The sequence below is a fragment of the Pelodiscus sinensis genome, chromosome 24 (assembly GCF_052426305.1).
Source record: "Pelodiscus sinensis isolate ZL-2025 chromosome 24, ASM5242630v1, whole genome shotgun sequence".
Taxonomy (NCBI): domain Eukaryota; kingdom Metazoa; phylum Chordata; order Testudines; family Trionychidae; genus Pelodiscus; species Pelodiscus sinensis.
In genome coordinates, this window is record NC_143075.1 from 18,719,673 (window position 1) to 18,733,688 (window position 14,016).

The 14,016-nt window shown below is 49.1% G+C and overlaps 1 protein-coding gene across 1 annotated transcript in view; it reads right to left on the bottom strand.

Annotated features, from left to right (window-relative positions):
- The window catches only part of SLC66A1 (solute carrier family 66 member 1), a 22,222-nt gene continuing 8,206 nt past the window's right edge, over positions 1 to 14,016 (bottom strand). The window contains exons 4-8 of the mRNA XM_014569561.4: positions 13,172 to 13,259; positions 3,219 to 3,370; positions 2,852 to 2,944; positions 1,615 to 1,800; positions 1 to 794 (exon numbers count right to left, since the gene is read on the bottom strand). Of these exons, the coding sequence (XP_014425047.3) occupies positions 702 to 794; positions 1,615 to 1,800; positions 2,852 to 2,944; positions 3,219 to 3,370; positions 13,172 to 13,259 (612 nt within the window). The 3' untranslated portion in view covers positions 1 to 701. The remainder of the gene's footprint in view (positions 795 to 1,614; positions 1,801 to 2,851; positions 2,945 to 3,218; positions 3,371 to 13,171; positions 13,260 to 14,016) is intronic.

Below are 14,016 nucleotides of genomic sequence, written 5' to 3' on the forward strand. Positions count from 1 at the left end.
GCATGTTGGATGAGGCTTTATTTTTCCAAAAAGTTGGCTGCCCAAGTATTTAGATAAAATATAAATACAGATACGTGTATTAAAATACCTCTCCAATGCCAGCAATGGCCTGCCGCCAGCTGCTAGAAGAACGTGCATTTCATATAGCCACGGCGGCTCCCTTTGCCTAAATCCTTCACCGTGTTGTGAAATGCCAGCCAGTTGCAGCAGCTGACCACAGGCTTAAAACAAGAAGGTGACAGATCATCCTCCCCTCCCCCATCAATTTCTCATTCTTGCCAGTGATGTCCGACATGAAGGGCAGCCTTCTGGAGGGCAGGAAGGAAAGTGGAATCCAAATCAGCTAGCTTTTTTTTAAAAAGTGAGATGTGACTGATCCAGGTAGAGAAGGTTGACAATAATTTAGTCCCTTGTGAGTCATCACTACAAGCAGGTGAGCTCCACCAGGAAAGTCCTCTGCCTGGTGGCGAGGCATCTTCCGCAGAAAGCCGCATTCCCACTTACATCCCTTTCTGTAAGCCAGACGGTTACCATAGTACGAGTGTCTCAGTCCTTAACGTATTTATCATGATGCCCATGTGAGGTAAGTGGGAGGCACCCAAGAACAGGTCTAGGAACCCAATGGCAACTCACGGTGCCTTAGTGTGAAGCCAGAGTTCTCACCAATATCCCATCCTTCTTGCTTTGGGACAATTCCTTGGTCAGCTGTCCCAGGGTTCGTCTTGCTTGCCAGGTGGGACCTCTCCCTGTTCAGATGAGCGAGGCCTGCGATAAGCAAGGAACTGGAAGGAAATCTGAGAAGGCAATAAGGCTTATTTCCTTTACAGACGGTCCTACCTACATAGGAGAAGCGAGATAGCGCTGTCCAAGGGTGTGTCTAGCCCGCACCCTTCTGTCGGAATAAGCTACGCACTTTGTGCAATGCAATTTCAGAAGCTTATCCCCAGTCTAGGTCGAAAGAGTTATTTTGATGTTTGGGGCTGTGTAGACTGTGCCAAATTTCAAAATAAGGCACTATTCCGACAATTCCCTTAAGCCTCATGGAACGAGGGTTACTTGGACGCCGGAATATTTTGGGAAATTGTAGGCGCATTTAAAGACAGTGTTGCTGTTTTGGGATACTTCCAATATCCCAAAATAGTGCCGCAGTCAAGACGTACCCTAAGAGAGAGAGTTTATTGCTTGGGGAAATAGAGTTCAGTTGGTTCTCTCTCTGCCAACAGGTTACCACTGTTAGAGGGGAGATCATCACCATCTCCTTTGTAAAGCACGTGGAGAGCTACGGATAAGAGTTATATATTAGGGTAGCGACCAGAGGCGCCAAGAAGGATGACGGAACCTTCATGTACTAAGCATCTACTGCTCCAACACTTATTACTGTAACCCGAAAGGGAAGACTTCAGCCACGAAACATTGCTTGGCTCTGTAACCGCCTCAGGCAAAATCTATCTCTGAACAGCCCTGCCCACCTGCCATCCCTGAAGACACCAGCATTCTACGGGCCATTTCTGCAGCACATTAGGACTCTCCAGACTCCTTGTGGGGGGAAGTGTGTGTGTGTGGGGGGGGGGGCGCGGCAGCAGAGCAGGGGGAAGCATCACCAGAAGAGGATACAATCACATCAAGAGACAGGACGCCCAGGCTGCCAATCAGCCAGGGAAGGTGATGAAGGACGTAGCTGCCTTCAGCCTGCCCTGGATCCGGGTTCTTCAGCAGCACGCTTATTCCATATAGCAGGTTCCCCAGCATCACCAAAGCGAAGAGGAGGTAGGAGACGCCAGTGGTCGATTTCCTCTTGAACTGAAAGAAGAAGCCACATTAGAAGGGGCAGGAGAATGAAGACTTCCTTGCTAGTGGAAATACTTTAGACCAGTGGTCTCCAACCTTTTTACACCCAAGATCACTTTTTAAATGACAGACCAAGCCAAGATCTACCGCTCCGCCCCTTCCTTGAAGCCCCGCCCTCTCTTCTCCTCCTCTCCATCACTTGCTATCCCCAATCTGCTACTTTAAAAAAAAAAAAAAAAAACTCCCACCATTCCTCGCAGCTACCCTGTGCTATTTCTTGGCGAGTAGCTGCTCCTCAAATGAGGAAATCTAATGTAAATGCACTGTGCAGGCGCGCAGTTTAAAGAGGGCTCAAGAGCTACTCTTAGAGCCTCCGAGATCTACCGGTAGATCGCGATCTACTGGTTGGTGACCACAGCTTTAGAGCCATCGGGCATGGATTCCCAGGCAACATGCAAAGGGAGAAGGGTCTAGAAGCCGACTAAGCTTATTGAATTCTGGTATCCACTGTCTGAAGGACAAGCTTTTTTGACACTGTTGGTGCTCTCATGCTCTGGTCACTTGATCATGCCCGGCTGTGCTCCTAGTAGAGGGAAAGTTGAAATGCGGATGGTCTCCCAGAGAACATCTGCATCTTTGATCACCATCCCTCCCCACACCAATATCTACCTTAGCAGGAGTCCTAAATGAGCCAGTGGGCTCAATACAAACATCCTTTCAGCCCCAGTTGTAAAATACTGAGCAGAATTCGAGTCCTGCCTTCACAATGGGATATTTATATTTTAACCTGAGCAGGAGACACAGCTGCTGCATGGAACTCAGCAGTGAATCTGGACCCAATGTGAAGACTCAGAGATGGCCTCTGGAGGGTTCTGACAACAGCTGGTTAGTATCTTGGAGCATTCCCCCCTCCCACCCTGCGTTTTACATCAGCACCCCTTAAGGACACCCTACACCCAGCTCCAGAGTCTCAGCCGAAAGGGAGCCCCTTTCGCTTCCCCCAGGAGTTAAGAGCTCTGCTTGCGAGTTGGTTCCTATCCCCACCTTCAGTGGGGTCACTTACATTAGTGTAGATCTGGGGCAGTCGGGAGAACAGATACAGCAAGGAGGCGATGGAGCCGACGGTGAAGCCGATGATTTCCTTCTTGGTGAAAGACTGCAGGGCAAGACATAGAAAAACCAGCTGTGATGTGACACTTGTGGTCTTGGATTTACAGGCATCCCGTGGCAGAGAGAGGCCACCTGACTGACCAAACCCTGTTGTCTTTCCATTTGGTCCGTAGTTCTTGAGTTGCCTGGCTAGCTATTGATTGCAACTGTCCCATGACAAGGTTACCAGGGCCCCTTTCTATGGGACAGTGCCACTGCTTTGTCGTCTTCCCCACAAATCCTCAGCCTCTCCCCAACCCCACGTAGAGAGAGGGTCTCACCCCATATCCGGCCTCCTCCACTGGAGCCGACAGCAGACTCCTCCCTCTAAAGATCACTGGTTCAATTGCGGCGCCAGCGCTGCCCAGCGCGGAGGTTGCTGACACCGTTCCCAGAAAAACGAAGGCAAAGGCTGCGTTAATCGGTGTAAACACTGGAAGAGAAAGCAGAGGGGAGTTGCAAAGTGCCGCCACAGAAAGAGCAAAAGCGTCCATGGCACTGCACGAAGCAACCTGTGTCCCACCAGCTCCAGAAGAACCAGGGCCAACGCCCTCCCCCAGAAGAGGGAGGAGGCGCCAGTTCCACAGTAGCAGGGGGGTTCAGATGTCTCTGCAAAGCCAGCCTTCCATAACCAAGTGCCATGCCTCACAGGTTAGCACGGAGGTAGGGGCTGCATAGTGCATGTGGCAGATATTTAAATGCCTCACAGGTGAGCAGCTCCTGCTTCCGGTGGAGGGATTTTATTTATCCAACATTAGAGCATAAAGATCCCTCCTTTTGCCAGGACAGGACCTCCTAAGTGAAGGAAGAGGAAGACCTGTAGAATAAAAGGAAATCTAAACACAACCACAACTACATTCGGTTTCGTTATTGGTAAGTCTACACTGAATCCAGAAGGCGGAGCTTCCAGCTTGACAAGAGACCCTCCTACTAGCTCCGACTGAGCCAAGATGCTGGAAACAGAAGTGCAACAGACCAAGGAAACCACCCCAACTAGGGTCCTGTCAAACCCCAGGCTAGTGGTTCCCAACCTTTGAGCCTACGGACCTCTTTTCAATCTATTAATATTGTATGGACTCCTCCCCCCCGCCCCCCAAACAATATAGCTGCTTTGTCAGTCCCCACCCCCTCTGTCCCCTGCCCATCCACAGAAGATGCGGCGAGGGGGCTCTCATGGCTGCAGGTTGTGAACAGTGAGCCCAGGGTGAAAAGTTACCTGATGGAAAGTCCCCATCCCATGGTAGGTCTGATCTAAGGATGTTAAGTATTGGGTAATCGACTAATCGAATAGTTGATGCATTTCTGCCCTAGGGCTGTTGCTACACTTGAAAGGTGAAAGCGCGGAAGCCTGGGGTCAGCTGGGGACTGATGCTGGGCTCCGCGCAGCATTCAAAGCGGCAGCGCAGCATTGAGCAGCTGACCCCAGGCTCCATGCGGTGCTGCTGCTTTGAAGCCCCCCCCCCCCCCCATCTGATAGAGGCAGCAATGGGGGAGGAGGGACGCTACTAGTCCACTATCTGATAAGAAAATGCTTTTCAGATAGTCGACCAGTCCTTAACATCTCTGCCTTATTCCTTACTTTTAAACTTTGTGGACCCACTACAGTACCATCTGAACCACTAGGGGTCCGCAGACCACAGATTGGGAACCATTGCCCTAGGCAAACAGCATGTAGCTTCTCCTACCTCTACACTTCAGCTACGTCGAGACTGGCAAGATTTAGCACAAATACTCTAAACGCAGGCGGTTTTGCGTTAGAGTACAGGCAGTCCCCGAGTTACGCGGATCCGACTTACGTCGGATCCGCAGTTACGAACAGGGCCCTTCCTCTCCCTGATCTCCAGCAGACCAGGGAGAGGAAGCAAAGCGGCGGAACACGCGGCCAGCTGACAGCCCAGACGCATCTGGGCTGTCAGCTGGCCACGTGCTCCGCTCTGCTCCCCCTCCCCCTGGTCTGCAGACCAGGGGGAGGGGGAGCAGAGCAGAGCAAAGCCGCGGAGCCCGAGGGCAGCAGGATAGCCACGGCGCGTCTGGGCTGTCCCGCTGCCCATGTGTTCCGCCGCTTTGCTCCGGACGCCTGTGGTACAGCAGCTGGGGTGCTGCCGGTTGGTCCCGTAGCGCCGCTCTGGGTGCCACTGGACCAACCCAGCAGCACCCCAGCTGCTCTGCCCCAGGTGTCCCCAAGTCAGCAGCTGCTGAAAATGACCAGTGGCTGACTACAGGAAGCCCCTGCCCCGGGCTTCCTGGAATCAGCCACTGATCAGTTTCAGCAGCAGCTGAATCTGGACGCCAGTTCCGACTTACATACAGATTCAACTTAAGAACAAACCTACAGTCCCTATCTTGTACGTAACCCGGGGACTGCCTGTATTTGAGTAAGAGAGCATCTATACTGGCATGTCCCTTTGCGCAAAAGATTTGCTTTTGCGCAAAAGCATCTGTGCCAGTGTAGACACTTTCTTGCGCAAGAAATTGATGTTACCTGTCTACACTGGCCTCTTGCACAAGAACACTTGTACAAGAGGACTTATCCCTGAGCAGGAGCATCAGTATTTGCACAAGAAGCACTGATTTCATTCAGTAGAACGTCTGTGTTCTTGCGGCCAGTATAGACAGGCGGCAAGATTGTGCCAAAGCGGCTTATTTTGCGCTAAATCTTGCCAATGTAGACGTAGCCTTCTAGCTTTAAGTGTACAAACGTGGATAGGTCTGCCCAAGCAGCAGACACACATGGCTCCAGGGTAAGCACTCTTTAGGACCCAATAACTTCAGAGATTAAAAAAGCCCAACCACATTTGTTATCTCATGGTGATAAGGCCAATTCATTAACTATCAAAATGGAAATTGTTCTGAGCTTTCCATTCTTACAAGGAACACTGTCAAGGCTTAAGAAAAAAAAAAAACACTTTTTCTGTCTTAATACCACATGCTTAAGGCCCCAATTCTGCACAGCACTTATGGAATAGACAAGTCTAGCTCCACTCCTTCTCTTCCCCCGCCCTCATTTCTCCTGTTTTATCACGGTGCTGTCACATTGGGCTCAGTTTTTCAGGAGAAGATTTTAAAAGCTGATCCAGGAAACCTAGGATTTATATTGTGGTAGCCAAGACCCCATCGTACAAACAGAACAAAAAGATTGTAAATTCCTTGGGATAGGACACTATTTTAATTACCGTTTAAGCCTTTTCACAAACAGACTAAGTACTAGATTCTGTAAGTAACAGTTCTGCTACATTAAGCTATATTGACCAGAATTTGAGTGCGAGAAATTTTTAAATCTAGTTCATTTTTGAAAGTTAGTTGCAAGTAGTTTCAGGAGCAACAGCTGTCCCCAAAGTTTCCAATCTTTGTGATTTAAAACCAAATGTTTCAAAATGTTTTTCCTGTCAAGTCAGCAGACCCAAATACATTCCTGTTTTGTATGTCTAATTATACTGTGTACAGTTTCACCATCGGACAGCTAGATTGTGTAAAATAATGGACATTTCACTCACTTATGCCAATCTTTAACGTTATTTACAACTGTATGGTTTTAAGTTATTATACCATCATCATCCAGAAGCGTGGATTTAAAGTTGACAATGTAGCTTTAATACCACAGTGGTTATATAGCTTTTCCAAAAATAGGTTTTGTACTGTATATGTTCATCCCATGAATAGCAGCAGCTATTGAATATTGTATAAAGGTGGTGAAAGGCCATTGAGCTAAACTAATTAGTTCATGTGACTCAATCCTAGAATTGTAGGGCCTTGAAAGGCCATCCAGTTCAGACCTCTGTCCTGCTACTAGACCAGTAGTCACCAACCAGTTGATTGGGATCTATTGGTAGATCTTGGAGTCCCTGATAGGTGATCCTAACTGGTTTGGCTGGGAGGCTGTCAAGTGCCAGCGCTTCAACTGTTTCTCCCTCCCCCTGGGAGCCTCCTGCTCTTTGTGCAAGGTGGAGGAGACAGAGGCAGGAAGGCTCGGACATCACTCTGTCCCTCAGATTTTTTGATCTGAGGAAGTGGGTCTGGCCCACAAAAGCTCATCATCTAATAAACCATCTTGTTAGTCTCTAAAGTGCTACATAGTCCTGTATTTTGCTTCAACTACCCCAGACTAACACAGCTACATTTCTATCACCACTCTGTCCCTGTACCTCATCTTCACAGAGGGAGCGAGGCCTCCACGAAGGGGCGGGGCAGGGTAGGCCCTTGGAGATGAGGCAGGGGCATTTGGGTTTGAGGTAGATCCTGGACTGACTTGTATTCAGAAAATCATCTTGTGCTTAAAGGATGGAGACCAATGGACTAGACCATCCATGATGGGGGCGGGGGGGGAGGGAGCAGTGAAGTTCATCTTGTTGGTTCGAGACCAAATTCTCTCATTTGTCAAGGTCACTTGGGCTATGTCTACACTTGTGGCTTCTTGCGCAAGTAATATGCAAATGAGGCTAAGCGTGGAATATTGCTGAGCCTCATTTGCATACCTAATGAGCCACCATTTTTTTCAGAAGAGGCTCTAGCGCAAGGAGGAGCATCTACACTGCCCCTTCTTGCGCAAGAAAAACCCTCTTGGGCAACACCGTTACACCTATTACTTGACAGGAAGAACGGCATTGCGCAAGAGGGTTTTTCTTGCGCAAGAAGGGGCAGTGTAGATGCTCCTTCCTGCGCAAGAGCCTCTTCTGAAAAAATGGTGGCTCACTAGGTATGCAAATGAGGCTCAGCAATATTCCACGCTTAGCCTCATTTGCATATTACTTGCGCAGGAAGCCGTGAGTGTAGACATAGCCTTGGAGTTTTAATAGAGTCCTTCCGAAGGCCTCGCAATCCATCCCAGCCACTAAATTAGTTCTTAATGGCCTGTCACCTTCCCCATACAGTATTCAATAGCTGCTGGGTGGGACTAACATCCAGAACTGTGATGGGGTGTATCAATCCCCCACTAGGCCCAAAGGAGTTAACTTGGCTCACCTGGCTGAAGAGGCCCCACCCCTCCTGGGCATGCACGGACTGGAGGCCAGCTATAAAGGCCTGTAGAGCTGCTCATTCAGGGCTGACTGCTGGAGGGGAGGGAGGAGCTGCAGACCTCCAGCAGTGCCAGTCAGGCCGAGAGGGGCTGGGGGGAAGCCCCCAGAGCAAAGAGACAGAGCTGCCTACCTACAGGCGGGAAGTAGTCCAGGATGTGGAATTGCTCTAACAGTTCAGCATATTGCAGTTGGATTCCCCGCCAAGCTAGCAGTGGACTGCTCCCCTGCTGACAGGGCCTGGGCTAGGATCTGGTGGAGAGGGAGGACTCAGGTTCCCTTACTTCCCTCCTAACCTACCCTACACCCAGAGCTGGCCCAAGCTACGGGCTACCACCCGGGGAGCCCCATTGTAGGGGGCGCTGCTGGATTAGGCGGGGCCACGCATGCACTGGTGCCCCGGGGCGCATGAATGACTCGAGCCGGCCCTGCCTACACCTATTCTGCTGTTGGCTACTAGGCCGAACTACCCTGAGCACAGGTGGAATAGTATGGACACTGGCCACTAGGCCACACTACCCCCAAATACAGGGGGAATTTATGTGGATTCTTTGGTCACCAGGCAATGCTACCCTCAACACAGGAGGAAGTATATAGACTCTGTGGCTGTTTAGGCCACACTGAGCTCCGACTATTTTTGGAAGCGCTATATAGCCACTGTGGTGGTATAGTTACTGTCAACTTTTAATCCATGGTTCTGGATGACTTTGGGAGAATAGTAACTTAAAACCACACTGTTGTAAGCAAGGCTGTGTCTAGACTACACCCCTCTGTTGGCAGAGGGATGTAAATTAGATGTTTTGAAAGCACAAATGAAGCAAGGATTTAAATATCCTGCGCTTCATTTGCATAATCACGTCATGGCGCTATTTCAAACAAGCGCCATTTTGAAAGTCAAACTGCCGTCTAGACGCGGTTCTTTAAAAAATGGGGTGCTTTTTCGAAAGCTTCTGTACCACAGATTTACTTTCAAAATGGCACTTGTTCAAAAGAGCTCCATGACGCAATTATGCAAATGAGGACTGGGATATTGAAATCCCTACTTCAATTTGCGCTTTTGAAACATCTAGTTTACATCTCTCTGCATACAGAGGGGTGTAGTCTAGACATAGCCCAAGATTGGCATAATGCAGAGTGTTGAGACATCCATTATTCGATCCAAAAAAGAAAAAAAAAAAAATCTAGCGCTTATTGTAGCAACCGGTGCAAATTTTGTAAGCACATCCTCCACTCCATTATCCAAGTAGTTATTGAAATTGAGTAGTGTCAGACCTAGCACGGACCCCTGCAGGGCCCCACTGGATTCACCCTTCCCATTTGACACACAACCATTAATAAGTAGGACCTTTCAATTGCTTGCGTGTCTACCTTATTGTAATTTCATCTACCGCATTTCCTGTCTTCTTAGGCCCACCTTATCGTAACTGCATCTACCACATTTCCTGTCTTATAAGATTCCATCAAAAGCCTCACTAAAAACAGTGATCTTTCATATCTATCGCTCCCCCCACACCCTATCCACTAGGCCACCAACCTTATCAAACAAGGAAATTAGGTTTGGTGGTATTTGTTCTTGACATCCATGCTGGCTATTCCTTAAAATCATATTCTCCTCTAGGAGCTTACAAATCAATCGTTTAATTATTTGTTCCACTATCCTTCCAGCTATTGCAGTTAAGCTTGCTAGTCTAATGCCCCTGATTCTCTTCACTCTAGTTCCTCAAGGATAAGGAACTAGACAAAATACTGGTATCACTCAAGTACCTAGGATGAGTTTCATCAGGCACGCCAATTGGAATACCGCTAACTTATCAAAATAGCCTTCAACCTGTTTTCCTGATTTTTGGCTTGTGTTCCTTCCCCTTTGTTGTTAATATTAGTCATGTAGAGCATCTCATCACCATTAATCATCTTAGTGAACACAAACACAAAATAGGCATTAGACTTCTCAGCCTTATTAGTCACCAGTTAACTCTCCTCTCACTAAATAGACCTAGTTTCCTTTCTCTTAATATATTTATAGAACCTCTTGCCTTGTGTCCTTTGCTAGGTGGAAAACATTTTGTTATGTAGGGACAAAAATCCAGAGAGGCTACATGCTTGTGCTATTCTTTTTACTCCTCTGGAACAATTTGTCTACATAACTTAATGAGTCCTGATGGAGCCTTATTGCTTCTCTTTTTCCAATGCCCCTTCACATCCCAGGAGAGAAATCAAAACTCTGAAGTGACTTTGTTAAAGGGGCAGTAGCAGGATTTTCAAGTCCAGAATGTGTGTTTGGTAAGGAAAAGCCTCTAGCAAGCTCTATATCTATTCTTAACTCTGCCACAGATCCTCTGACACACCTTGGGCAAGTCATGTAGTCTCTCGGGTCTCCCTTCCCCCACCTGTGAAATGAAGATAATGCACTCCCTTTGTCTATTCAGACTCTCTCCTCTTTGAAGGCAAGGATCATTTCTCGCTAAGTGTATAACCTCGCTCAGCACTTTTGTAAAACTGCTAAGCTCATCACCACCCAACTAGGTTTCAACCTCTTACCCCTTCTAAAAAGGAACAAAAATTAGTCTTTTTCCTCTTCTTAGTGGTTCCTCTATGGCTTTATTAGTTGTCACACATACAAAATGGGAATGGATGGTCTAAGACAGAGGTAGGGAACCTCAGGCCCAGGGGCCACATGTGGACCCTAGCTTGCCTGGATCCAGCCCCCGAAGCTCAACATTAGGGAGCCCACACTGGAGCGCCAGCCACCAACCCATAGGGCTGGAGCACACACAAATCTGTTTATTTAAAACAAATGAAGTTCTTCACACAGCGCATAGTCAATCTGTGGAACTCCTTGCCTGAGGAGGTTGTGAAGGCTAGAACTGTAACAGGTTTAAAAGAGAACTAGATGAATTCATGGAGGTTAAGTCCGTAAATGGCTATTTGCCGGTATGGGTCAGGAATGGCGTCCCTTGCTTCTGTTTGTCAGAAGGTGGAGATGGATGGCAGGAGGGAGATTGGTTCACTCCCTCTGGGACACCTGGCATTGGCCACTGTCAGCAGACAGGATACTGGGCTGGACGGACCTTTGGTCTGATCCCGTATGGCCATTCTTATGTTAGCTGCCGCCCTGCCCAGGCTCTGGTGTGAAAGGGGAATATGGGGCGTGTCTCTCCTCAGTCAGGGGCTTCTCACTTGTATGCAGCCCATGACTGATTTTTCTGTGGGTCAGCAGCTCTGACCCAAGAAAGGTTCCCCACCCCCGTCTAGGAAGATATACTGCAGAAAGCGAGCTAGGGATCATAGTGTGACTGACTCGTATTTAGCATGTGGTGCACTGACACCCAAAAAAATCATTCTAGGATGGATTGAGAAGTGTTGTAAACAAGACACAAGGAGTAATTCTTCTGCTCTACTCGGATTAGATCTCAACGGGAGAACTGTCCCCTCTTCTGGGCACCACATTTCAGGAAATAGGTGGACAAAATGAAGAAGTCCAGAGAAGAGCAACACAAATGATTTAGTGTCTAGAAAACATGATCTAAGAGGGAAAAACAAACAAAGAGCTGGTTTGTTGAGTCTGGAAAAGAGAAGACAGAGGGGACATAATAGCAGCTTTCAAGTACTTCAAAGGTTATTACAAGGAAGGAGAGAGAAAAATTAACCTCCGAGGAAAGGGCAAAAGATAATGAACGTAAGTTGCAGCAAGGGAGGTTTAGGTTGGACATTATGGAAAAGTTCTCAACTGCCAGGGTGGTAAAACACTGGAATAAATTGCCTAGGGAGGTTGTGGAATCTCCATCACTGGAGATATTTAAGAGCCGGTTAGACAGACACCTGTCAGGGATAGTCTAGACCAGGAATGGGGAACCTAAGGCCTGGGGGCCAGATGCAGCCCTTGGCTTGCCTGGATTTGGCCTCTGAGGCTTTGGGCTCCCCCTCAGCACTGAGGAGCCCATGCTGGCATTGTAGACCCCCCCCCAAAAAAAAACAACTGCTATTTCCCCATGGGGCTGGAGCACTCAAAAAAAATCTACAACCCTGGGCCTGCCTAGGCTCTGGTGTGCAAGGAGAACATGGGGAGTGTCTCCTCCTCAGTTGGGGGCCATGTCAGTGAAGACACTGTGTTGTGTTTGTCACTTGTGCGTGGCCCCTGACGGATTTTAATGTGGGTCAGCAGCCCCTGACTCAAGCCTCCCGACCCTTTGTCTAGACTGTTGGAGGGGTGCCGCAGAGAACAAAAGAGTTCAAAGGGGCCGACAATTTTTTTTTGGCTCAATAACTTTTCCCCAGACTTTTTTTTTTTTTTGGCTCAACAAAAAAACCCTTGGTGTTCCTCATAAGAAAGACTGGTGTTCCTCAGTCTTAAGTTTAAGAAACACCGGTCTAGACGGTGCTTGATCCTGCCACAAGTGCAGGGAACTGGACTTGATGACCTCTCGAGGTCCCTTCCAGTTCTAGGATTCTACTGTACTAAGTGGCAAAGCTCGAGTACAGATGGAAGGAGGCACTATATAGGTTTAAAATGGTCAGACAAGTCCTATGGAGGAATTAAACTTTTGCTCATACACCTGATTACTCATCAAGCCACAAGGTAGCATGTGTGGATTAGCAGAGGACCCAAAGCACAGCTGAGGGCCATTAATGCTGCAGGCAATGCCCTAAGCCAATATAGCTTTTTTTTAATGCTTCCAGGCAGATAAAAAGCTCCAGGAAGCCAAGAGATCAGACTCTTTACCAGGATAAACAACAGCTGAGAAATAGCTAGAGCTCCAGCCACACAGGGATTGCCATCTGCATAGACTAGGTTGCAAGTCTTCAACCCAATTTTCTGGCCCTAGTGCTAGCCTAGTTACCAATCATTTTTAGTAGCTTGCAGCAAACGGCCTTTACATCATTCCTTGGTCTAGCTCAGGGGATTTTCATCTGGCTCCTGCCAGGAGACCTTTGGGAATTTTTTGGCTTTTTGAGCTCCTGAGAGAAGCCAGGTGCCCGTGTTACAGGCGGCCTTCCTATTGCCAACAGCTGCAATCCTGTCAATTCCTGGTGTTGCTACCCTGCAGGGTCTGCTGACAACCCGTCTGCCTGCTGTGCTCTCGTGGCTGAACGGGAAAGACGAGCAGCCGGCTGCTGCCTGAGCACCTCTTGCAGAATTTGTGCTGCTGCAGGAGGAAACTGGTTTCAAGGAGGCATTTGCAAAACGTAAGTGTTGCCAGATTGTGCAGTAACCGTCTACTCACCGCCCCTGCGCTGGTTCTTGATTTTGTAGTAGAGGTAGAGAGATAACATGGCCAGGTCCGCCAGCACGTAGTAAATGGCAGTGTAAACCTGCAGGAGGAAAGGGACCCAGTGATACAGGAGAACCAGGAACAGGTTAACTCTTCCGGGGGTCCATAGCTAGGACACTTGTGGAATCCCTCCCCCCAAGGCTCCAGAGTGGGGCTACCCTAAGCTCCAGTGGGGGTTCAGTGTGTGGGAGGGGGCTGCAAGGAGCAGGCTGGGGGTGCAGGGTCCGGGCAGGCGTGGGCAAGGGATTGGGATGCTTTCCATTTGGCGTGGGGGTTGGAGAACAGGTGGCTCCATGCTGCTCTGTGCTCGGCAGGGGCAGGGGCGGACCATCCACACAGGCGAACTAGGTGGTCGCCTGGGGCTCCAACTGGTGACGCACTATCATTCAGGGGTTTGGAGGTGGGGGTGCCTATTGCATGGTTCACCTAGGGCGCCAGTTGCTGGCAGCTAGTCTAGGGCTGCCCCAGGGCAGGGGAAGAGCCCTACAGGGAGCCCAGGGTCAGAGCTTCCCTGCACTCACAGCCAGAAGGTTTCACCCCGGGGGGAGGAAGGGAGAGAATGGCAAAACGCAGAGCCGCCTCCTGTCCCTCCCCCTACACACTAGGGAGAGCTGGCCAGGAAATGCAGCATGCAGGGGTTTTAGTGGCTGCTTCTGAGGGCCCTCTGCTAAGAGGGCCCCCTCATCCCAGGGCTGTTTCCCCTAAAGCCCCTTTCATAATGCAGACCTAGGGAGAGCTGCCTCCCTCACGTCACCCAGACTCTCCTCAGCCGAGCAGCTTGCTCTGGCTGACTGCAC